At 40.4% G+C, this 26,550-nt stretch overlaps 2 protein-coding genes, 1 long non-coding RNA gene and 2 other non-coding genes across 5 annotated transcripts in view; 3 read left to right on the top strand and 2 right to left on the bottom strand.

Moving 5' to 3' along the window:
* Window positions 1-299: 299 nt before the first annotated feature.
* On the top strand, window positions 300-1,718 carry LOC134803180 (uncharacterized). Its single transcript, XR_010145951.1, has 3 exons — window positions 300-397; window positions 1,411-1,515; window positions 1,627-1,718. It is a non-coding gene; the product is annotated as an uncharacterized LOC134803180 (long non-coding RNA).
* Window positions 1,719-3,722: 2,004 nt separating this feature from the next.
* On the top strand, window positions 3,723-13,078 carry LOC134803043 (uncharacterized). Its single transcript, XM_063775745.1, has 9 exons — window positions 3,723-3,818; window positions 5,245-5,332; window positions 5,611-5,762; window positions 6,215-6,344; window positions 7,002-7,579; window positions 8,277-8,918; window positions 10,035-10,222; window positions 11,663-11,793; window positions 12,927-13,078. The coding sequence occupies exons 1-9, from the start codon at window positions 3,723-3,725 to the stop codon at window positions 13,076-13,078; spliced, it is 2,157 nt and encodes a 718-aa protein (XP_063631815.1).
* On the bottom strand, window positions 9,424-9,496 carry Trnaa-agc (transfer RNA alanine (anticodon AGC)). Its single transcript has one exon. It is a non-coding gene; the product is annotated as a tRNA-Ala (tRNA).
* The window catches only part of LOC134803535 (uncharacterized), a 51,334-nt gene continuing 37,690 nt past the window's right edge, over window positions 12,907-26,550 (top strand). The window contains exons 1-11 of the mRNA XM_063776334.1: window positions 12,907-13,074; window positions 14,125-14,290; window positions 17,522-17,682; window positions 18,563-18,716; window positions 19,171-19,317; window positions 19,791-19,970; window positions 22,166-22,285; window positions 23,142-23,337; window positions 24,612-24,903; window positions 25,620-25,777; window positions 25,841-26,050. Of these exons, the coding sequence (XP_063632404.1) occupies window positions 14,252-14,290; window positions 17,522-17,682; window positions 18,563-18,716; window positions 19,171-19,317; window positions 19,791-19,970; window positions 22,166-22,285; window positions 23,142-23,337; window positions 24,612-24,903; window positions 25,620-25,777; window positions 25,841-26,050 (1,657 nt within the window). The 5' untranslated portion in view covers window positions 12,907-13,074; window positions 14,125-14,251. The remainder of the gene's footprint in view (window positions 13,075-14,124; window positions 14,291-17,521; window positions 17,683-18,562; window positions 18,717-19,170; window positions 19,318-19,790; window positions 19,971-22,165; window positions 22,286-23,141; window positions 23,338-24,611; window positions 24,904-25,619; window positions 25,778-25,840; window positions 26,051-26,550) is intronic.
* Window positions 13,170-13,241, bottom strand: Trnaa-ggc (transfer RNA alanine (anticodon GGC)). The gene has a single exon. It is a non-coding gene; the product is annotated as a tRNA-Ala (tRNA).

Here is a 26,550-nt window from a genome sequence, read left to right as displayed (position 1 = left end):
TACCCCAAAGTACTCTGCATTATGATCTGTTGGCAGTTGCTAACCTTATTATTACATATTTAATGACACAAACGGGTTTACCGCGATATAATTTCATTGTTTTTACCTTAAATTCCGTCGTGTGATCTTTGAGTGACCACAGCTGGTGCAACTCAGCTGAAACGTCGGAATTTAAGGTAAAAACAATGAAATTATATCGCGGTAGACCCGTTTGTGTAATTAAATGTGTACAAAACGCGAGAGTTTAAAGTGTTTTATAAACCTTATTATTTAATTTCAGTCAATACGACTGCACACATGTCGGGACGAAGCCACGCTGCACGCGGCGTGTCTCGCGCTAGTACAGTCTCCTGAAGATGTCGATATAGATGCTGGTGAAATGCTGACCGCGCTGCAAGTGAGTATAGGCATAGAGAAAAAAAAACAACGGGCTGCACTCCGGGAGTGCCGGCAGAAGTGAAAATACTCAATGACATTGTAACTCAAAATATTAATAACAGCGCCATCTAGTGCAAAATGTCTGCAGCACTATGTATAATTGAGGTTAACGCCGTCTAGCGTTATTTCGTCGCATTACTTGAAACCCCTAACCACATCGCTGTGAGTACTAGAGTTATATTTGTACCAGTTTGAGGGAAACTCACTAGATGGCATTTAAATCAAAAACGAAAACCTCAATGACATTGTAACAGTGTCCGTCACACGTGACGTCATGTCTTACGCTCTCGCGAGTTTAACATTTTTTCCCCATCACAAAAAGTGCTCAGCGCCGCTAAAGAAGTTTTCACTTGAAAAAGTACATCACTCCATACATCAGTTTTGGTATCAAGACGACTATTATTTTCGTAGTCGACATCTAGCATCAAGTAGCGGAATTATCAGTACTGCTACTTGACAATAGATGTTGCAACGACAGAAAAATGTAATGCTCAACAATTTTCAGCTAATATTAATAACCGGATTAACCAGAACTCTATTTTCAACTCCTTCTGCTTCTAATCGTAGTTGTAAATTGTTTTAGTAGTACATTTTTCGTCAGTGGCGACACTTGTGACACCTGTGTCAAGTAGCGGTACTGATAGTACCATTAGTACCATTACTTGACGTTAGATGTCGACTACGAAATAACTTGCGTTTTGGTAAGAAATCTGATGTATGGAGTTACCAGTTTAGTAAAGTAAATAATAATGTTCTTAGTTAGAATATGGTTTCTTGCTAGGTCGATTTGATGAATTATTCCATTTACGTCAGCTGCCACTTAGGTCAGAAAATTTATTTGCATACATCAAAATTTATGGAATTCCATATAGGTCAGAAAATATTTTAAACCAATTTCGTCAGCTCCAGTCAGGTCCGAAGTTTATATTCCACTTACGTCAGGTTCCAGACCCTATTATATATTTTTTTCAGATAATATTTTCGAGCGACGTAGACCCGAAGATACACACAGAGGCTGTAAGGAAATTCGACTATTTACTCACTAAGGAGAGAAGTCCGGACGTAGACATTCGCGATGTAAGTACACGTACATGCCTACATCTTGCGAATACGAAGTATTCTTTTCAATATTATAAGTTTCTGTCAATTCTGTAGATAAAAAGTATAAATAAATATATGTTTAAATAGGCTATGCGCTCTGTAGAGAAACTGAGAGCGCGCGGCGACCGAACGGACCGAGACGTCCGGATACTTCACAGAGAAATCACTATGTTTTTAGGTGAGTTATATACACGGTGGCTAAAAAATAACTGCATTCCCGTTGCCAGGGAGGTTTTGGGATTATACTGAGCAACTTTTACTATGGGACCAATAAAAAAAAATTTACCCTCCCATAGAAAAGGGACCAGCCAAAATGTATGAAACAGCCAAATTTTTTTCGCGATTTCTTGGTTGGTCCCATAGTAATAGTTGCTCAGTATAGTCCCAAACCTCCCTGGCAACGGGAATGCACTTAATTTTTGGCCACTCTGTATAATATGATCTTTTATGTTTTAGACATTGATCACGGACTATTTGCCATTTATATTTGCTGTAGTGTGCTTCTATTAGTTCGAGTCAGACTCGCGCAGGAAGGGTTCCGTACCATTACGCAAAAGACGGCAAAAAAATCACGTTTGTTGTATGGGAGCCCGACTTAAATATTTATTATATTCTGTTTTTAGTATTTGTTGTTATAGCGGCAACAGAAATACATCATCTGTGAAAATTTCAACTGCCTAGCTATTGCGGTTCATGAGATATCCGGACATAGAACATCCGGTTACCACCAAAGAGAATTTGAAATAGAGGCGGATTGTCAAACTAAATTATGTAGTCACAATAAATTTACTGCCATTTTTCGACAGATATTTAAAACTTTTAGAACGCCATTTGACTTTGATCTTTATTCTTTCACAGATATGTGTTAAATTTGCTAAATAACAAAAAGTGGTCATCTACTCGAGACTAGGCCAAAGGTATGGTGCCATCGCTCGAAAAGATGGAACCACACCTAGCCTGTACAGATGTATTTCTGTTGCCGCTATAACAACAAATACTAAAAAGTATGGAACCCTCGGTGGGCGAGCCCGACTCGCACTTGGCCGTTTTTTTAGTACTACTTTACACTAAATATGGTTCAAAAAGTGTGATCTATCTCATTAGTAAAACTGATCGTCAAAAAATAAGCATTTTTTTTTGTATTTCTTTCCACCTGTCCAATTTTTTTGTCCAATGTGTATTTTGTCTCACATTTTGCTTAATAGAGAGAGTGAGACGCAATGACGTTGGACCAAGATAATGGGCAGATGGAATACCACCCTAATATAATAAAGGTTTTAATTACACTTAACACTTAATAACTTGATGTACCCAACATTTATAATTTGAAAATGTAACATACCTTATACCTAATATTAAATATACTATATATTATATGTTAATTTAGATGTAAATAGTTGTTAATATGAAATACTGTAATAGGGTATTTTCCAACTAGTCAAATCAGTTACTTTTTTAGAACTGTCAAAACGATTTGCTAATATGGAATTTATATGAAACTTTACATCGTGACGTCACGGTCAACTCACCTACTTTTTATATTTCTATCCGATTTATTAAATAGAACTTGTGTTTAAAAATAACTCCTATCTGTGTTTTTCTAATAATTATCAGGTGTTTTATTTCATGCATGGTGTAAAATAATTTATTTTAAATACAGTATAATACCCTATTGACATGTAAAACTATGTTTAATAAAGGAATAAATGAATGAATTAGAAATGGGCCGAATATGGACTAAATATGGATTCGGCCGAATATTCGGTTGGGCTAAAACTGCCACGCTGAAATCAAGTTCATACAGGTCCGCGACCTGCACTCCTCGTGTGTTTGACCTTTCCCCTCTGGACCGGCCGGGAATGTTTATGAAAAGAAACGGAAATGTCTCATATAGTCAGCAGCAGAAGTTGCTAAGCGGGCCACGTGTTCAAAATGATCTTGACGCGACTTTATTGTTAAGAGAATAAGAGCGTGTCAAGGTTATTTTGAACACCTCGCCCGCTTAGTAACTTCTGCTGCTGACTGTGCCTGACCGCGAAGCGCACATATTCGGCAGTTCGAACCGAACTATTCGGCCGAATACGAACATTGAAAAATATGCTGAATACCAAATAGTTACCGAATATTCGGCCCATTTCTAGTTTAAATATCCTACGATTTCAGGCAAGCATGGGAGCGTGGACATGAATAATAACAGAGATACCTGGGACGACGATGTTGTGGTCGACTTGAAGAAATCCCTCGCGCTGACGTTGCCGCACCAGGGGAGCTCGTATAAGGTAATATACTAGAAAAAGTTTTTGGCAAAAATGAAATTTTTGGTACAAGCTTTTATCGCTGACAGTTCTTTTCTTTCCACAGGCAACTAATAGTCATCGAGACAATTCTAAAAACCCCAATCACAATTAGGTTTCGTTGTTTCATCATAGAGTTCCTATGGCCACCTCCTGTCTCCATCATCAGATCAGCTCGATGGCACCATAATACATATTGCATTGTCATACATATGTATGCAAATTTTCAGCTTCATTGGATGTCAAGTGGGTCAAATTTAACTTGCAAGATTTGACCCGTACATACATACATACATACATAAGTACATTGCAAGTCAGTAAAAAGCTTGTAAAAATATGGTTTTAACCTACTACAACAAAAAATGGCAGTTGAATTAGAATTCAATAATGTAGGAAATAAGGTTGAATTTATTTTGTTTTGTAATATAACTAAACAAAAGACTATAGGTAAACGAATGAATATAAAATTCACTGAATCGTTGCAGAATAAATATTAAAGACATCTAAATCAGGGATGTTGCGAGTATCCGCATCCGCATCCGCGGAACATCCGCATTATTTTCAACATCCGCATCTGCATCGCATAAAATCGATGCGGAGCATCCGCATGATGCGGATGTCGACCAAGTCGGTAACAGGAACGTCTTAGCGGCGGCATAAGTGCTAGGTAATTTCGTCATTACCTATAACGAAATCGTCTAGATCCCGAAAAGTCGACCAAGTCACTGTTTATTAAATAAAACGCACCTATATTCTTGCTCAAATAATAAACGTTTCGGTTTTTTTTAATAAAAATTACTAAAAATGTAATATTTGACGTTTTTAAGTACCAAATCTTGACATTCTCATCCGCATCCGCGGATGTGAGGCTTTAAATATCCGCATCCGCATCCGCGGATGTCAAAAAATTTGCATCCGCAACATCCCTGATTCTAAATCGTGGCTTAATAGTGCATACGATACAAGTGCGAATTACCTATTCGCACATGTATAGGATCAACGTTTTACAGTACCTATAATGTAAATAGGCCCTTTAAGTTTTCGACATAAACAGTTACGTAATGTGCTAATAATGGCACTAGTACTGTAATAAATATATTAGAGGTCTAAATCGTGGCATAATGATTTGAACATTCAACTTTAAAATGCCACTTGAGTTTCATGTAAGGGGCTATTCATAAATTACGTCATTTCAAATTAGGGGGGGGGGGGGTCTGGACATCGGATGACGGTAGCATGAAGTAGGAGGAAATGGGGTCATTTGAAGCATGATTTTTGGATGATTATAAGGGGGGGGGGGGGGGGGGGGGGTCAAAAATCGCCAAAAATCGATGACGTAATTTATGGACAGCCCCTAAGGTCAAAGACTTAAATTCAATAATAGGAAATGTTATGTCATGTAACGTTGTAGGTGGACCTCAAAACTATGTTGGTGCTGTCGCTACAGCAAGAAGACCCGCGCGCGCTGCTGACGCTACTCGCCATGTTGTGTGCCAACCGTATGTTATTTATGTGTTTTATGTGTAGGGTCTAAATACTAAACCAATTCTTGTCTTCGTAAAATATGTTTTTATTTAAATACGAAATATACGTATACGTTGCAATAAAATATTTATACCTCCTAACACAAGTATTGCTATACTTAACAGAAAGTATCCATCACAAATTATTGTATAAATCCACCTAGATACCAAGTAAATATATATATATTTTTATTTTTTTTTGCATTTGAATTACCAGGAAAAGTTCTAGGTGTAATATTAATGGTAATTTCCAGTGTCCTCCAACAAAGAAATAAGTACACAGCGAGCGATAATACGCGTCGCTCGTGCGTTGGCGAGCGCACACGCTACGGGCGGCGGCGACTACGCCGCGCACATACAACACGCGGTGCGCCTGTGTGACGCAGCCGGCGTGGATTTATTGCAGGTATGTAGCCCCGAACACACGTCATATAATATTAAATGAGTACACAGCGAGCGATAATACGCGTCGCTCGTGCGTTGGCGAGCGCACACGCTACGGGCGGCGGCGACTACGCCGCGCACATACAACACGCAGTGCGCCTGTGTGACGCAGCCGGCGTGGATTTATTGCATAATATTAAATACACTTTAGATGTAAACAAAATGTTATTTACAGTACATATGGTCCTAGTGTCTCGCACTAGGGCGGGAAAGAGCACTTTCAGTGCGTATGTCAAAATTTTAAAGGCCCGTATGTAGTGTAAAACGTTGTACGATACACGTGCGAATAGGTAATTCGCAACTCGTGTCGATTTAAAACACTCCTTTCGGTCGTGTTTTAATTTATCGCCACTCGTTTCGAATTTCCTCTTTTCCGCACTTGTATCGTAATTAACTATTTCCCATAATTTCCAGTACATAAGCAGCAGCAAGTCGTGCGGGGCTCGCAAGCTGTTGGCCGCAGCCCTAGCCACGATATGCGAGGAGCCCGACGTGCTGCAGAGGGTCGCGGAGCGCGCCACCGTCATGCTAGCTAGCTCTGAATGTAAGTACATAATAGGATATTTGCCTGACTAGTCAAAACGGTTTCTTTTTTTAGGGTTCCGTACCCAGAGGGTAAAACGGGACCCTATTACTAAGACTCCGCTGTCCGTCCGTCCGTCTGTCACCAGGCTGTATCTCACGAACCGTGATAGACAGTTGAAATTTTCACAGATGATGTATTTCTGTTGCCGCTATAACAACAAATTACGGAACCCTCGGTGGGCGAGTCCGACTCGCACTTGTCCGGTTTTTTTGAACTGTCAAATCGATAAGCAACTATAGAATCTATATGAAACAGTGAGCAAGTGACGTCACGGTCAAGATGCAAATAAAATTATTTGTATAAATTTGAACTTAAATATACCCCGTTTTTTTTTAGATTAAAAGTTTTCTAACCTCAAAAGTATTGATAATTAAGATTTTCTTTTGTGCAATAAATATTAAATATTTAAAACGACAATTAACCCCTTACCGCATACGAAGCCATATATGGCGGATAAATATTTAACTCTATTGACAGCTATTAAAGTTCAAATTTCAACAAATATTTTTTATTATATGCAGTAAGGGGTTAACATTTCCACTTGATATCGCGGCGTAACAAGGAAAACGCTGATCACTGATAACATTGTATAGTTATGTCTTTATTATTTTTTAGCCACGACCAAACGTGCCGGCCTCGACATCGCCGAGACCATACTTACGTCGCTACAGAACAATCACGCTCTAAGCAAAACCATTCTGCCCGAACTTGTCACATTTATAGCATCAACTTACGAAAGCGACACGAAAACTATATTCAAAATCGCTTCTAAAGCATTCATAGACAAAAAACAACTTTTCGATAGAGAGACAATCAGAAAAACAATATTTAACCTTCTGGATAACGTTTTGAAAAACAATTCATCCGATGTCAAAGTTTATAAAGACACTGTGAAACTGACAATTGAATTTGTCAAGAATTTACGAGATGTCAAATTGGATGAATTGTTACATGTTGTTTTTGACATTAGTAAAAATGATGTCAATGTCAAAACGCTGTATGTGTTGGCAGTTACGAAGAGTGAGTTTGATTTTGACAGTGACATGTCAAGGAAGATTTTAGGAAGGGAGGATTGTGTTTTATTAAATTGTTTGCTGGGTTTGACTATCGATCAAAACGACGTCTTCAAAATGGAGGCGATCTTGAAATTTTTAGAGGAATATTCTGAAGGCGTTTTGGAACTGAAATATATGGTGAGTTTAAAACAAATTTAATATACATCGTAAGTCGTAACGTAACTTAGATGGTTGGCGGTCCTCAACTGTGCGTTTCTCCAGAAACTTCCTGCCTCACACAGATAAACTGAATGAACTGTCGCGTGCGATATTTCCGGACCGATACGACCTTCAAACCTTCAAGACACGAGTATACTCCCATCTTTAAAGCCGGCAACGCACTTGCAACCCCTCTGGTGTTTCGGGTGTCCATGAGTGACGGTTATTGCTTACCATCAGGTGATTCCTCTGCTCTGTTTGCCTTCAACCTATATCGTAAAAAATATATTCCCATAGATTTTAAATAGGGGTATTACTGCAATGTTCTGCCGCCAGAGTGCAGCACGAAGCTAGGTAGTAAACCATAGAGTAACTTATACACACTGTGCCTTAAACTGGTTTTAGACAAGTTTTCACAGACAATAAAATATGACATTGATGCATCAAGGCGGTTTGTTAACAAGGGCCTACCGGGAAACGCGAAAATCGAAATTTAGTTATCTGCCTCTTTATCGCTGGAATATGCAAGAGTGATAACGAGGTTAGATAACGATATTTCGATTTTCTTGTTTCGCGGTAGACCCCCAGATTGTGATGGATTGTGGTAGTAGCGCCCCCTACGCAGAGTTTCGCGTAATATTCCCTATTGTTTTAAGGATTTACCTTTTTTTTTCAGGAAACAATAAAATTAATATCAGATATAAACACAAACTTCACACCAATATTAGTCAAAGAACTGCATAAAAACATCAAACTATGTTTTACATCTCTGAAAAAACACTGGAAAAACACTCCAAAGACAATAATCACCAGCATTCACACCTGGCTGAACATGCTGCCAATTAAAAAAATAACCGAATCCATAGAGCATGAGCTCTTCACAACGGAACATCACTTACACATACAAGCTTTTAACATAATGTCAAACATATTTGACGTGTCTGAACTCATTTCACCAGATGTCAAAGTGGAAATGTCAAAATGGCCAAAATTTCTAATGAAATTATACGCGTCTGGCAGATTAGAAGAATATTTCTACGAAGAAATGTCATATTTTACTGACATGATCACAGTCAGTTTAAAGTTTTTGACGACGGAAGATGTCAAGAAGATTTTGAAAGGGGAGAAGTCCAAAAATGGCATAAGATTTGGGGCATTTTTTATTGAAGGGTTTTTTGAAGTGTTGACTCAGAAACCTTTTGTATTGTTGGAAGATGAATTAAAAGAATGTAGCGTTCTTTTGAATGATATAGTAAGGTTGACTGTGAAGAAAAATTTCAAAGAACGATATGGAAATGCGCTGGAATTGGTGGATAAGGTGAGATATTTTTTTACTGGTCTATTTTTCTTTATTTAATAATATTATATATAACATAATAAAAACACTTAAAGCTTATAAATAAAAAATGTGACCAAAGTCGTAGTCGCTCGGTAGGGTGCCCAGAAGGCTGGCCGCATTGCCCCGCTGGATGACAATGCTGAATCCGCTGGGCAAAATATTGGCCAGCCCTCTGGTCACCAGAAGCCTCTATGAGGCGCTTTGACAGCTCCTTATAGTGAATAGAATCAGGCGTTACTTTGCGGAAATCCATATTAATTAAAACCAAAATATTACTTTGCTACGTTGTTTAATACGTTACGTTGTATACGTGTATAACGGGTTAGCACTGATTGACTAGCACGTTATCTTTTCGCGGATTAGCAATGTAATATTTTGGTTTTTATTAGCTCCTTATAGGTGAGATATTAATTTTTAACAAGCAGAAACGTCTTCGAACTATGCTATTAAGCTTAGAAAATAAACTAAAAGTGGAAAAAATCACTGTCTTGGGTGGGACTTGAATCCACGACCACTGGATCGCTAGCCCAGTGCTCTGCCATCTGAGCTACCAAGACCTTACCCAATACAGCGAATATTTTCACCATACATGAGCCTTAGGAAGGCCCTAGCGACATCTACCGTTATGCGGTAAATCTGGCTGTCCAAAAATGGCGTTTGACAGTTCAGTTACCATAAAACGTATGGCGCCGTACAGCGCCATTTAATTCAGCTATCAAAATGGGGGCACGATTTTTCTTAGACTTTTCTTCTGCAATCTATAACTTTTAAGTTTAAGTATTAGTTTAACACGGCTTACAATGAATAAGCGGTTCCGTACCCAAAGGGTAAAAACGGGACTCTATTACTAAGACTCCACTGTCCGCCTGCCTGCCTGTCTGTCTGTCTGTCACCAGGCTGTATCTCATGAGCCGTGATAGCTAGACAGTTGAAATTTTTACAGATGATGTATTTCTGTCGCCACTATAACAACAAATACTGAAAATTACGGAACCCTCAGTGGGTGAGTCCGACTCGCACTTATCCGGTTTTTTTTATTCATTAGAATAAATCTAATTTCATTAAAATTGTATTGCACGTTTGGTCTTTTTACAGCTCTGGCCGACGTACGAACAGCACGCGACCTTCGTCCAAAAGCACTGTCTCCTAGCCAACCTACAGTGCCTCGGACCGGGGCCGGAATCGAACCCACTACAATGGGCGACACGGGTCGTATGTTCGCAAGATGCGTCGCTCGACCAGAGGACCAAGCTTCTGTGTTTCTTACCGGAGGAGGCATTTAAGTTACTATTCTTTCTTCTTCTTCCTCGCGTTGTCCCGGCATTTTTGCCACGGGTCATGGGAGCCTGGGGTCCGCTAGACAACTAATCCCAAGAATTGACTAATTTTTAAGAAAGCGACTGCCATCTGACCTTCCAACCCAGAGAGGAAAACTAGGCCTTATTGCGATTAGTCCGGTTTTTTCACGATATTTTCCTTCACTGAAAAGCGACTGGTAAATATCAAATGATATTTCGTACATACATTACGACTGTACGTACATTAGTGCCGAAAACCTCATCGGTATGAGCCGGGGTTTGAACCCACGACCTCCGGATTGCTAGTCGCACGCTCTTACTACTAGGCCACCAGCGCTTCCAGTGATATTTTTACTTAAATACATTGCAGTCAGAAAAACAGTCCCGAGATCATCCTGAATAGCCGGGCCACACAGAGCGAGCACACGCGCGAGGCAGTTTCCACACGCACAAAACGGCCAGTGTAGACCACAGTAGGTAGGATCCTATCGAAGTGCTATACGCGTGCGTCCGTGAGGAACAAAACATACGCAACGCGACACTATGATTGGTCGAATTTATTTGTTGCCCACCATAATACATACTCAATTTACGGTGGGGAATTAAAAAAAATGTGAGACTGTGACAAGGACAGACAAATAGCTCTTTTGCTGCTGAAAGATATATAAGACCATCCTGTTCGGTCACTTTCCCCCACCCTTCATGCCAGATCCAGTTATACACGGTGTAACGTGAGGAAACCGAATAATTTTAACCACGCATTTCTGAGGTCAAAAGAAGTAAAAAATTTAATATGAGTTTAGGTCAATTACGCCAAAAAAAAATTTTTTTTGTTTTGTTTTTTTTTTCAATTTTTTGAATGCATTTGTACATAAAAAATAAATGTTATTGGTAAACTTGTCACTTAAAATTGATTTTTACATTTTTTTTCGTAGAAACTACTTTTTGCAAAGTGTTACTTTGTCACTTTTTGACATCTATCAATAAGGATATTTAGACTACGTCCCATAGCAGTAACATCACCATCAAAAAGGCCTTTTACACTATGTAACAATAAAAACTTGTTTTTTTTTTTTAATTAATAATATCTCTGAAACTAGGCGTTTCATTTCAAAAAAGTTTATAGGACATTTTTGTCTCTAAATATGATCAGGAATACGATGTTAAAATTATTCGGTTTACTCATGTTACACCGTGTATACTAGATTCATGGTGTAGACGTGCCCCGGGCATTAGTGCGCGGGGAGGTGGGACAGTGGCCTAATCAGGCACTGGTCCTCGCTCCACTTAGGTTTAGGTACTAATATAGTTGTTTAAGTATTTTCTTGTTACTAACAAACTATGGACACTAATTCGTCTGAAATAAATGCATTTTTTTTAAATTTAAAATCCCTTGATCTTCCTGAATGTTTGTATCACTCGCAGGGTACCGGAGGTCCCGGCGGCGGTGTTGTCGTGGTTCCCGGCGCGGCTGCGGGAGCTCCGGCCCGCGCTGCTGGAGGCGGCTGCGGCGCGCCCTGGCGCGTTGCTGCCGACTGTCGCCGCTCTTGCAGGCAGTAAGTCCGCCTTTTACGACTTCTGGTTTAAATCTTAAATCGACCGGGATATGAACCGTGATTACCTTTTGTATTTTTTTCGAGCTCCCGATATTTCGACGCAGCTACATGCATCTTGTTCACGGGTAACTGATGATAGCGGGTGGGTGTCAAAAGTTGTGTAGACCGCGCTCGGCCTACCCTCATTCGTGTGCGTCGGCTGCGTTCGCTTTCAACGTTACCACCGGACGGGTTCACACTCGTTGGTCTGGTCGCGTTCACACTCGATGGTCTGTCAATACAAAAGGTAATCACGGTTCATATCCCGGTCGATAAGTCTAGTGAAACTAACCGTGAATCATTTACAACTGCTATCTTAACAGGTGTTACCGAAATGGACGTTGACTGTAGTTAATAGTTATTTACAGTACATATGGTGCTACTTTCCCGCACTAGTGCGGCAATAAGCAATTTCCGTGCCTATGCCGAAAATTTAACAGCCATATGTACTGTAAAACGTTGTACAATACACGTGCGAATAGGTAATTCGCAACTCGTGTCGACTTAAAAACACTCCCTGCGGTCGTGTTTTAATTTATCACCACTCGTTGCGAATTTCCTACTTTGAAAACAAAAAAAGTTTATTGTATAGAATTAAACATACAGTAAATCACGTCCCTGTGGCCTGATCTAGGAAACCCTGTGTTACAGGACCCACTTTCCGCACTTATTTTAAATTTAAATTCGATATAGAATGTACCTGGCATGTAACTTGGCGTTATTAGTAAAGTATTTGTATTGGTATCGTTAATAACTATTACGATAAAAGTGCGAAAAATAGGGAATTCGTAACGAGTGGCTATTTTTAAATCGACACGAGTTGCGAATTACCTATTCGCACGTGTATCGTACAACGTAACAGTACATATCGTCAGGTGACAACCAAAACTCACTTATTCCTAAACAATAATTAACACATTCAGTGCCGAAAACCCGACTATCGGGTATTTTATGATTTGGTGCCCAGGCCGGATGTCCCTATAGTCGGGATCGTGGTACTACTGCTTTATATGACGAAATTGTTGTGGCCTGGCGCGGACGTCTTGTTTGGCTGGGTGACAAACTGTTTTGTATTCAATGTAGAACATTTTCAGACGACACAAGCACGGGCTGGTGGGACTCGGCCTTAGAGTCCTGCGTAACCGCTTCAGCTAAACGGAACAACCTGGACTTGTGTGGAACACTGTTCCAGAAGTGCCATAGCGAGAGGGCCTGCGAGCGCGTTTTAGTTCCATTGCTGAGGTAAGATAATGTGACGTTTTCAACTAAAAGGTACCACACTATAAATTGTAAATACAGATGTTAATCACAATGAAAAAATCTACGATGATCCACTCTGGCCAACGTGGGACTCGAACCCACATCCTTGGATTGCCAGTCCAATGCGTTATCAATTCCGCCAGCTGACCATCCGTCAATCAACGCGAATTTAGTCATTGCAACTGTGACAACGTCACTAGCGACATCTGCATTCTAAGGTTCACAACCTTTGACCACCTCTGAGGACACGCGTTGGCGCATTACAAACACATTAACATTTAGGTACCACACTGTCGGTTGTCGATGAGGTAATTAACTACTTGCTACTCTCATGATTCAAAATTGGAGTCATTCGCTTGCTCGGGTCTCAATACTCTTTATATTATGCCGGATTAACCGGAACTCTATTTTCTACTCCTTCTGCATGTAATATTAGTTGTAAATTGTTGAGCAATGAGCAATACACTTTTCGTCAGTCTCGACTCTCGTGACATCTAGTGTCGAGTAGGAGTGCTGATAATTCCAGTACTTGACGCTAGATGTCGACTACGAAATAACTCCCGATTTGGTAAGAAAACTGATGTAAAGAGTTACCACTCTTTCCTTACTTATATTTCTCTATGCTTACACTAACTTTTATTCCCCCAAAGAGAATAGAGTGTATAGAGGCGGATTGTCAAAGTAAATTATGTAGCCACTGTAAATTTACTGCCATCTTTCGACAGAAGATTAAAACTGTTAGAACACCATTTGACTTTGATCCTTATTCTTTCACTGATATGTGTTAACTTGTGACTAGGCCAAAGGTATGGTGCAATCTTTTCGAGCGATGTCGCCATAACCTTCAGCCTACTCTCGAGTAGATGGCGTTAATATTAATATTTTACAAGTTAACACATATCAGTGAAAGAATAAGGATCAAAGTCAAATGGCGTTCTAACAGTTTTAATCGTCTGTCGTAAGATGGCAGAAAATGTACTGTAGCTACATAATTTACCATGACAGTATATCAAATTCTCTTTTATTCCCCAGACACTCATCGACCGACATCTGTGAGAGATTCCTAGCGTCAGCGCTAGACCGGATCCTAGGTAACCTGAAGAAGGGACCTAAAGGCAAACCTGCGCATCCTAGCTATAGGAAATCCTGGGAGGAGTACATGATCAGTCTCTATTTATTGCTGGTCGCTTTCGAAAAGGTAAACTACGAAAGCTTTGAAGGTTTAATAAATAAATAAAAATAAATAAATATTATGTATAGGACAATCTTACACAGATCTACCTAGTCCCACAGCTAGTAAGCTCAATAAGGCTTGTGTTGTGGGCACTAGACGATGATATATATAATACAACCTGTATTATATATATCATGAATCATCGTCTAGTGCCCACAACACAACAAGCTCCTGTTTTCTACGTATAGAAGTAATATATATACCTATATATATTACTTCTATACGTAGAAAACATCCATAACTCAGGAACAAATATTTGTGATAAACGGGTGGATTTCATCACAAAAAATTTCACCATACAAAAAATTTATTTATTTTAATGTTAAATTTAACACGATTCTAGCTGGGTAAAGTAATAGGGGGCTGTATATTGAGGATATTTATGGTATTTATACAATCTTTTGTGGCTTATATTTGAAGTTATCGCTTTCGGAAAATAAAAACGCAAGATGGTGATGACAACCATGGTATGGTAATGACTCTTTTATAGACGGTAATGACACTGCATGTACGGTAATGACGCTTTGGGAACTAATTTATATATGTATTAAAAACGTATTAAAAAAACAAAAACTTTTTTTAATTGTAAGGCTTTAGAACTTTAATAAACATTACAAGTAACATGTTTTTGAACATAAGACTAGCCACATAAATTATTTTTAGAAAATTATAAAAAATACATTTTATTCATATAAATAAATATATAACAAGTATTTTTATTGTATAATTTTAAATAATTTATATTCCGAAATAGGCAATTTATGTTTTCATTTATTTTTTTGGGTTTTTTCAATGTTAAATCATATTAACAATATTGTACTCTTATTATCAGTTTAAACCCGCATCTTCTTTTATCTACTGCATAACTTGGTATTTATATCATATTATAAAATTGCTGGCTTACCAATGAGCTTAATTTATATGATATATTACTTTTTTTTGATAATTTGATTCATTGCATAAGTTTGTATTTTTGTTGTTTTATAAATTAACTTTAAAAATAGCTATAATGATTTAAATCCACATATATGTTGTTTAATAGCTAAACATTAATATATAATCAGTGTTTTATAAGTTGCAAGACCCCTACTTGTAATGCATGTCATAAGTTATAAAATGTTAGGCATTGGGTCCGGTGACTACCCAATGGTATAATTATTAATTGCTGTAATTATATACACCAATTAATACAATATTATCAAAAAACATAAGGCCGTCACGATAGTGAGCCAGTACCGTAGCCTATGGTCGCTTAAAACTTAATATATGTTGCTTGTTTAAATACTTTGTTTTAACACGACTAACATGCAATTACAGACTCTAAGTTGCACGATTTACATTATTAGATTATATAAAAAAAACATTTCTATGTTCTAAGTTCTAAGTGACCTAAATTTTGCCTTCTTCAGTCAAAATGTTATTTAAAAACTAACCATCCTCTAGTGTGAAAGAAATAGTTATATCTTCTTCTATATTTATTCTACACTTATAAGGTAGACATTATATAGTGTTAGAAGACATAGAGAACGTTTTTCAAACATACAGCTTAATTTCATAATGAATTATAGCAAAATAACTAGAAAAGTTTCTGAGAACCGTCATCACCATACACATGAAATCATCACCGGTCGTCATTTTTTCCCGGTGATGATGGGTATGGTGTTGACGATTTGAGAGTTTCTTGTTTTTATTTCTAGAATGCGAATAATAGTAGTTAATGTCTATGCTACACAATAAACTTCATGTAGTTTGCCATTCATTTCAGTAATTATTTCTAATATATCATTTGTAACTTTTTTAAACCAAAGCATAACGGTGATGATGCTCTGTTGTGACAAACTACGTTTTACAAATTTGTTCGTAATATTTCTCACGATTCAATGATGTGACTTTATAGTGAAATCATTTTTGGCATTCTCTATTAAAGTGAAAAATAGGGCAAGGACTTTTAGCGGTATTTCGTTGTTCATACACGGAGATAAGCTCACATTGACATTATCATGACGGTGTTGACGAATATTCGTGACAAAATTTTAAATATTTTTAAATGTACTTTCTCGGTGAAGGAATTATTGCATATTTTTTCATGTGTTAAACAACAACATGGAAAAGATATAAGTAAAAGAAAATTCGCAATCGTACGATAGGTATGCTATAATTTTCACTGCAAACAAAAAGGTTCACATTTTTCCGGTAGACGGTGATGATTTTAGACACATAAAACATTTTATATAACAAAAACTATTAAGTTATTGGAGATGGTAATTGAAGGAACATGAAGATAATAGTTCTTAAAAACATATAAAAAAGTTGCAACTCGCACAACCTACAAGTTTTTTTTATAAAGACCGAACCATACGTTTTCGCAGGATTTTGAAATCCACCCAAACACACAAATAAATGCCCTTACCAGGATTCGAACCCGGGACCTCCTGCTTCGTAGGCAGGGTCACTACCGACTAGGCTAGGAGGCCGTATAAGATTTGAGACTCCAGTTGAGCTCACGTGGCATACATAATTTTTTAATTTCATAGGAATTAGTCGATTATGATGTCACTGTCACTCTCTATCTGCCAAATGTTATACCTTTAAAGGAGCAATTCTTGTATATATATTTATTTATATATTTCGGGGATCTCGGAAACGGCTTTTAACGATTTCGATGAAATTTGCTATAAGGGGGTTTTCGGGGGCGATAAATCGATCTAGCTAGGATCTTTGGGAAAACGTGCATTTTTTAGTTTTTATATATTTTCCGAGCAAAGCTCGGTCTCCCAGATATTCGGTGCTTAAATGCCAAATGGCCTGTTTTAAGTCATATTATAAAGAGAATGACAGAATCCTTTACTAGAGTTTTCCACTTATCTACTCGAAGGTTAGCTGGAAGTGATCGCTTATAGGGATAAGTTCGCCTTTGTACCTCTATTTCTTAAAATTGTTGCGGACCTGTGTTGTGTAAAAGTGACCAAGACCTCCAGTGCCTCTGCTATTGCGGCAGGTGCCTAGTAGAGGACGCAGGTTCTATTCCAGCCTGGGGCACTGGAGGCCTTGGTCACTTTTTTTTAGTATATGACATTTATTTCAGTTTATAATTTATATAGTAGAGTGTCTACTTGAAATAAAAACAAATTAAAATATTTTCTGAAAATAATTTAATTTGTTCTAATACTTCTAATAGTAAATGTACGTTTCTAGCTTCCCACGTCATCTTTAGAATCGCCATCATCAGTATTATACAGTGCGACCACTAACGCTACACCCTGGCACCTTGTGAGGGAAACATGCAGTTGGTGCCATCAGCTCAGAGAGCGATTACACCGCCCTATGCCAGATGATCAACTCTACACTATGTACAGGTAAATTTATGTCTGAAAACCATATGTATTTGCCGAAATAGCACCTTGATATCTGTTGCGATTCCTGATAAAAGTCAATAACAAAGTTGAGAAACCCTACAACTGCGAGTATGAAAATGGCGTGGTCGTAATCGTTATATAGTGCGACCACTAAAGCTACAACTACAGCTACCTACGTCATCTTTAGAATCGCCAGCGTCAGTATTATACAGTGCGACCACTAACGCTACGCCCTGGCACCTTGTGAGAGAAACATGCAGTTGGTGCCATCAGCTCAGAGAGCGTTTACACTGCCCCATGCCAGATGATCAGCTATACCCTATGTACTGGCGTTCAAAAGTGCATGGAGATGTTTCAACCGTAATATTAAGGCATTACGGTCGACATCTATCCATGCACTTTTTTAACCGCACTGTACAGGTAAATAGATGTCAGAACCAGATGCCATATGTGCCATTCTCAATCAAAAGGGTATTTATCGGTTGTCAATAAGGCGCTATTTCCTTATAGCTTCGATTTGAAATCAACCTTATCGACAACCGACAATGTGGTACCTTTTGGTTGAAAACGTCACATATATTGCATCTGTCGTCCCTACACAGCGCAACTACCGAAACAGCACCTTGATATCTGTTGCGATTTCTGACAAAAGTCAATAACAAAGTTGAGAAACCCTACACCTGCGAGTATGAAAATGTCGATGGTTAATAATGTATTATTATAATTTATACTATATGTATTAGTATTAATACTAATATAATGTATTAATATGAGATGCCTATTGAATGAAAAGTACAGTCAGCGATAAAAGCTTGTATCAAAAATGAAATATTTGTCAATAAAACTTATTTACTAATTATTTTTTGTATTTTTTGTGCAGAAAGCTCCAATGCCTGATATACAACGTGATGTGTGCTGCCATCTGCCGGCGGCGGCCGGCGGCGCCTCTATACGAACAGCTGCTCGGTACAGACGCGTTACAGAGAATAGTGGATGAGAAGGAGCAATATGTGCTACCTATTCGCGCTAGCTGGGTTAGTATAGCCATAGACAAATAAATACTAAAACAAGTAGGAAACAAAAACATTTAGAGGAAAATATGACGCCATTGCAAAACATGGCGGCCGTACAGCGCCATTTGCTTAAGCCATTAATTTGGTGGCTACAATATTTTGCAAAACTTTCCACATCGTCTGGAAACCTGCATACATCCGCAAAGAAATGCAAAGGTGTATGTGAAGTCCCCAACCTGCATTGGGCTGGCCCAGTCCCCACGCTGGCGTGGGGACTATAGCCCAAGCCCTCTCGCCCATGAGAGGAGGCCTGTGCCAGAAGTGGGACGTATATAGGCTAAATTTCTTTTTACGTGTTTTATTTTAATATCCTGTTATGAACGTTTCGAAAAATCGTTTCATTGAATGATTCACAAAAAAGAAATACGTCTATTAAAATGACATCCTTTTGATATGTATAATGTCTTCTTTTCAGACGCAGCGCACCAAATCACTCCCCGTGGCGGTCCCGCTCGAGCCCAGCACGCTGTCTCCCTCGTACACACAGCGCTCGCGTATCTTCCTTCGCACTCTCTCCGAGGATCCCATGCTGTTCGATCTACACTCCAGTGTGGAAGAACAAGTATGTACTATAGAGTATTTTAGTCAAATCTACATTCCTATTTTGTCAGTCTCAAAAACTCAGTAACACAGGTGAAAAACTCTACACCTGCCCTTATGCCGCAAGTTTCTTAGACATGTTTTTCTTATGAAAAATCACAATGTTTGAAAACAAACCAACAATGAATAAACTCTGCCTTCGGTGAGACTTGAACTTGTGACTCCGGGATATCAGCTGAGCAACCGAGAGTCACTTAAATGCAGCAAAAACGTCCTGGTTATCTTATTGAAAGTTTACATTTTTGCCACTTTGGAGCGCGATTCATGATCCTCGCATTATCCCAGTTTTTTGCCACAGCTCATAGGAGCCTGAGGTATGCTTGGCAACTAATCCCGAGAACTGGCGTAGGCACTAGTTTTTACGAATACATTAGAGCGCGATTATCGTTTATAACTTTCTAACACATAGCCATTAAAACAATATTCATTTGACAGGTGGAGGTACAAGACATATCCCTCGTAGAGACGCCACTGAACTGTCACCCTTGTGCCGGCACGCTCACGGCGTTACTACGCCACGCGGCTGGCGTGTCGACGCTGGCGTCACTATGGCGTGCTCTGGCGTGTTTACTGGCTGGGACATCGGGAAAGAATCTCAAGTGGCTCCTGGCTCAGGTACAAGACATATCCCTCGTGGAGACGCCACTGAACTGTCACCCTTGTGCCGGCACGCTCACGGCGTTACTACGCCACGCGGCTGGCGTGTCGACGCTGGCGTCACTATGGCGTGTCCTGGCGTGTTTATTGAAGCTCAGACGCCATTGAATTCTCACCCTTGTGCCGGCACGCTCACGGCGTTACTACGCCACGCGGCTGGCGTGTCGACGCTGGCGTCACTATGGCGTGTCCTGGCGTGTTTATTGAAGGGCGACTCGTCGGGAAAGAATCTCAAGTGGCTACTAGCTCAGGTACAAGACATCCCTCGTGGAGACGCCACTGCACTGTCACCCTTGTGCCGGCACGCTGGCGTCACTATGGCGTGTCCTGGCGTGTTTATTGAAGCTCAGACGCCATTGAATTCTCACCCTTGTGCCGGCACGCTCACGGCGTTACTACGCCACGCGGCTGGCGTGTCGACGCTGGCGTCACTATGGCGTGTCCTGGCGTGTTTATTGAAGGGCGACTCGTCGGGAAAGAATCTCAAGTGGCTACTAGCTCAGGTACAAGACATCCCTCGTGGAGACGCCACTGCACTGTCACCCTTGTGCCGGCACGCTGGCGTCACTATGGCGTGTCCTGGCGTGTTTATTGAAGCTCAGACGCCATTGAATTCTCACCCTTGTGCCGGCACGCTCACGGCGTTACTACGCCACGCGGCTGGCGTGTCGACGCTGGCGTTACTATGGCGTGCTCTGGCGTGTTTACTGGCTGGGACATCGGGAAAGAATCTCAAGTCTACATTTCTGATTTCCAGATAATAAATTTTGCCCCATTTTGTCCGAATGATCTGTCATTTTACTACAAAACTGGCAAAAAATCATAGTACAGTAATTCATTCCATCGAACTGACGTTTTAGTATTTGGAATATAAATATACAGGGGTTACACTTGGAAAAGCGCTAGTGGCCTAGCGTTAAGAGCGTGCGACTTGCAATCCGGTGGTCGCGGGTTCAAACCCCGGCTCGTACCAATGAGTTTTTCGGAACTTATTTACCAGTCGCTTTTCGGTCAAGTAAAACATCGCGAGGAACCCGGACTAATCCCAAGGCCTAGTTTCCCCTCTGGGTTGGAAGGTCAGATGGCAGTCGCTTAGTCGCTTATACTCTGTATCTTTAGGTATTTAAATAAAAGTAAACAAATAATTTGTACGTTTTCGGGTAGTTACAACATTAATTGGTTAACCGACCAAATACAAAACCGCCTGGATCAGTCACTGAACGACCTGACTATAACCTACATTATTTGCGTAATGTTTTCATCTACCCTCAACTGCTTTAACGAGTCATTTTGTTTACTTTTATTTAAATACCTAAAGATACAGAGTATAGTTTCCCCTTTGGGTTGGAAGGTCAGATGGCTTCAATTCTTGGGATTAGTTGTCAAGCGGACCCCAGCTCTCATGAGCCGTGGCAAAATGCCGGGATAACGCGAGGAAGAAAACGAAATATACAGGGGGTTACACTTGATTTCCACGCAGAGATTCCAAATTCGAATCTACCTTCAAGTTAATTATTTTGTTGACAAGTTTCAAACCCTGATATTAGACCCTACTCATAGGGTCACTTGCACCAACCCACAGACAAGACATATAGCTCTTACCCCCTCTGCCACAAATACGGTAGTTTTACTCCATTTTTGAGTCGTAAGTGTCTTTGTGTGACGTCCGTGTCTTTGAACGGACCAATCACGGCACGGGACCTCGCTCACCTCGTCCCCCGCACCCCCGTATTTTTGGCAGCATCGGTTTCATGAAATAATTGCTATAAACTCCGTCTAGAGGATTCCTAGTCTATGCACCAACCACATTTAACACTTTGACTACCGAGAACCCGCCTGGCAGGCACTCGTAATGTTTGCTCAGATACCGGACAACCCGCCCAGCGGGTTGTTTTGTACGCAGATATAGACGACCGGTTTCTTGGGGTAGTGCGCCGTTTTTTGCTCGGCCGCGAAAGTGTTAACGGACTGATTAACGTTAATCAGCAGTAGAGTAGGTATAGTATGAAACTCCCATACAATAAACTTTAGCGAACGCTTTAACGGTGACAGACGGTTTGGTGCAACCGACCCATAGTGTTGTGTGCCTGTGTGAAGGTTAAGACTCGAACCCGCGACTCCGGAACATTCAAACTTAAATTAATATTCTCCAGGTGATCTGCAACTGTAAAGAGGAGTTGAAGCCGCAAGCTACAGTTCTGCTCCCTGGTTTGCTCGCCGTGCTCGCCTCCGTTGAGGAGGGGAAGTTTATGAACGGACTGCATTTAGACGTAGTAAGTACAAGTATAATTTATTTAATATCTGGGAGACCGAGCTTTGCTCGGAAACCATATAAAAACTCAAATATGCGCGTTTTCTCAGAGATAAGGCCTAGCTAGATCGATTTTTCGCCCCTGAAAACCCCCGTATAGCAAATTTCATCGAAATCGTTAGAGCCGTCCCGAGATCCCCGAAATATATAAATATATATAGATATAAATAAATATCGGTGGGCGAGTCCGACTCGCACGTGTCCGGTTCCGAATAGGGCCATCTAGTTCCAATGGCAAACTATTACACATAGCCAGTGCCTGGTACGATGATTCATTCACAATTTTTTTAAACCTTGCCATTTTTTGTAAATGCCTGAGTGCAGCACATTGTTGTTTAGTAAACCATAGAGTAACTTATACATACTCGGCCTTAAACAGTTTTTTGACAAGTTTTCACTATGACATTGCATCAAGGCGGTTTGTTTACAGGTGGCCTACCGCGAAACGCGAAGATCGAAATTTCTTTACCTGCCTCTTTATCGATCGAATAGGCAAGAGTGATAGTGAGCCAGAAACGGAACTTTCGACTATCGTATTTCACGGTAGGCCATGTGATTGGCCTAGTGACGCCCTCTAGAGTTTTGCCTATTATCACAGAATAAATAATAGTACTAGGTACAGAAGACTCACTCTCTAACAAAACGCGTCTGTTACGATCAGCACAGATATGGCCGCTAGGTGGCGACAGCGCCACGCGCGGCTTATGGCTTTCCCCAAAATTGGGGCGGAACAGTTGTACTTTTAGCTACCTGTAGCAAAGCGACGAAATCGCGGAGTGAGCCACGCCTGCTATTATTCCCTATTAATTTCTTTTCAGCTCGACACCATACTATACTGGAAGGAAGCCATCACCAGCGAAGACCTGAACATCATCACCCACCACCTCATCAGAACGTGTATGGAAAATCGCCGTAAAAACGTGTTCGACGGCTTGCTTAGGACTCTGCAGGCGTTCTTGGAGTTGTATGGGACCATACAAGTCGAGTGGAATAGTTTTGAGGCGTATTATGAAGGTTTGTGATACCACAGAATAAATAATAGTACTAGGTACAGAAGACTCACTCTCTAACAAAACGCGTCTGCTACAATCAGCACAGATATGGCCGCTAGGTGGCGACAGCGCCACGCGCGGCTATGGCTAGCCACCAAAATTGGTGTGGGACGGATGTACTTGTAGCTACCTGTTGCAAAGCGACGAAATCGCGGAGTGAGCCACGCCTGTCGCAGGGCAATCGTGCGGGGTGCGAGGGGCGAGGGGTGGGTCGCGCGCACCCGAGCTGCATACATCGCCATTGTTAGTAGCTCGGTACTACTTACAGGGCTAGCGAATCTTATAGTAAGTCAAGTGTAAGTCTTGGCCAGTTGTGTAATAGTCTGTGACACCCCTACTGTGTTCTTGTGCGGTTCGGCATTACGCAAACATCAAGGCGTCGGTCCACTGTTACTTTTTACAAGCTTTTATTTATTTTCACCTGTCCCGTTGTCGGTCTGTAATCAAATCTTGCAAGTTAAATTTGATCCACTTCCCGGTTTCCGATTGAGCTGAAATTTTGCACGCGTGTATAAATCGGATGACATTGCAATATTATGGTACCATCGAGCTGATCTGATGATGGAGACAGGAGGTGGCCATAGGAACTCTGTGATGAAACAACGCAACCTAATTGTGTTAGGGGTTTTTAGAATTGTCCAGATGAGTATTAGTTGTCTGTCGTAAGAAAAGAACAGTCAGCGATAAAAGCCTGTACCAAAAATTATTTTTGGTACAGGGTTTTACACTGTGCCTCTGTCATCATGGGCTGGTCAGCAATATAATGACGCGCGAGCGACAGTGAGAGGAACAGCCGGGTCAATGTACTAAATTCCACGTGCTACGCGTCTTTTCTTTAAAAACTTATTACAGTACATCTGGTGCTCCATTACGACACACTGTGCTATATATAATAAGCACATTACGTAGCTACGTCGACAATTTAAAGGGCCATATGTACTGTAAAGTGTTCTACGATACACGTGCGAATAGATAATACCATGGTATAATAATATACTCCGCCTGGTACTCTCTTCCCGTCTTTTCGTGGTCACGTGACTGACACAAGCCTACGTCATCATGCGACAGCGCTATATGATAATATGCGATAGCGCTATATAAAGTGGCAATGTTATTGTGAAGTACGCTTGTGTCACTCTGGGAAGAGAAGATGTTTTATTAGACTATGGATAATACGCATTTGTATTGTAAATAACTATTATATATGTATAATAATAAGTCATTACATTGTTTAAGATCCACACCACGACACACAAAAGGCATTATTCAAAGTAATCAAAACTATATCGAAAACCAAATACATACCCACAGTGCTATCAAAAATAGTGGCAAAATTAGACACAGACCCCTCAAATGTGTCCGAATGTTTCGGGCTGGCCATGGCGTGTGGCATACCTAGCGAAAAGGGACCAGCGTTGGGAGAGTTTAGGAGATATTTGGAGAAGTGTAGCGGTATCACGAGTTATGTCCGTGTGCTTTATTATGCCTCTTTGGGATGTGCTGAATGCTGTGGCGAACAAGAGTTCAGGTGAGTTAGAGTTTATGTAGCCTCTCTCTCTCTATCTCTATCTATCTCTTACCCCCCCAGTTGGGTAGTTTAGGAGTTATTTGGAGAAGACAAGTGTAACGGTATCACGAGCTACGTGCCAGTGTATTGTGCCAGTTTGCGATGTGCCGAGTGCTGTGGTGAACAAGAGTTTAGGTAATATTTTAACCTTTTCGACGCCGTGTCAAACACAAAAGCTGTCACTCGGACGCCACGTCACCGAAGTGTCAAACTGAAATTGAACTTTATGCATATGCACGTAGGTCTATGTTGCTCTGTGGTTTGTGACCGATTAATCCGTCTTTGGCGTTGGACCTGCGGTGCGGATACATTGCGTCCAAATTAAGACATAAGTGGCAGTGGGAAGACAAACACGTTTCTTGTAGAACCTATGGCAAACAGGTTCCTGAGTGACGACCGCGAACCAGAGAACGCAGCAGGAGAACGTTCTCTGGGAGATCTTACAATATTTTGCGCGGTTTTCGTAGAATTTATGATCCTATCTATGGTTACCACTCTACAGCCTACGATTCTGACCGCTTACTACGTTATGTAGCGACCTATTAAAGCGTTAAGTCTTATACTGAACTTTTATAAACAGGTGTATATTTTAAGTTTTTGAAGATTGATAGAAAATACGTAAATTGGTATTTCCTATACTTAGAAAATACTTAGTTCATGATTTTGTCTGTTTACAGGAAAATAGCGGACTACGTAACCAAAGTGATCTCTTCCGACCGAGCCAAGTGCCTCCACATACTGTCATGCTACCTGTCGCGCGGACGCCGCAGCGAATACGTCGTGGACATGTTCGATACGATAGACCTGCCTGACATGATCGACAAGGACCAGAAAGGTAATACATTACTGACCAAACTGCCTTCAGTCTGTAGTGACATACTGCGTTACCTGTCGCGAGGACGCCGCAGCGAATACACCGTCATGTTTGATACGATAGACCTGCCTCACATGATCGACAAGGACCAGAAAGGTAATACATTACTGACCAAACTGCCTTCAGTCTGTAGTGACATACTGCGTTACCTGTCGCGAGGACGCCGCAGCGAATACGTCGTGGACATGTTCGATACGATAGACCTGCCTCACATGATCGACAAGGACCAGAAAGGTAAGCTAAATGCCATGCTAATACCGTTACTAAACAAAAATCGATGGTAAAAAAAAAACTAAATCAACCATGTGTTCATTACCATAGAGAAAAAAATACATAGATTGGTCACTCCATACATCAGTTTTGGTACCAAAAAGACTATTATTTTCATAGTCGACATCTAGCATTCTTATGCTCAACAACATTAGACTTTCCGGTCGGTGCTACATCTATTGTCACTTGACGGTACTACTACTGCTACTTAAAGTACTGATTATTCCGCTATTCGATCCTAGATGTCGACTATGAAAATAATAGTCTTTTTGGTACCAAAACTGATGTATGGAGTGAGCACTCTTGTCTTACTATATTTCTCCATGTCATTACTAATACCAAAGACATATGTAACTTCGTATAAGACGAATAAAGTCTAAGGAAAAAACGTGCCTCGGAATTCAAGTAAAAGTCATTCTCGAATAGATGGCGCACACACCTTTAGCCTATCCTCGGCTAGATGG

This window comes from Cydia splendana, chromosome 26, assembly GCF_910591565.1.
Source record: "Cydia splendana chromosome 26, ilCydSple1.2, whole genome shotgun sequence".
NCBI classification, from domain to species: Eukaryota; Metazoa; Arthropoda; class Insecta; order Lepidoptera; family Tortricidae; genus Cydia; species Cydia splendana.
This window is presented reverse-complemented; position numbering and strand designations above follow the sequence as displayed.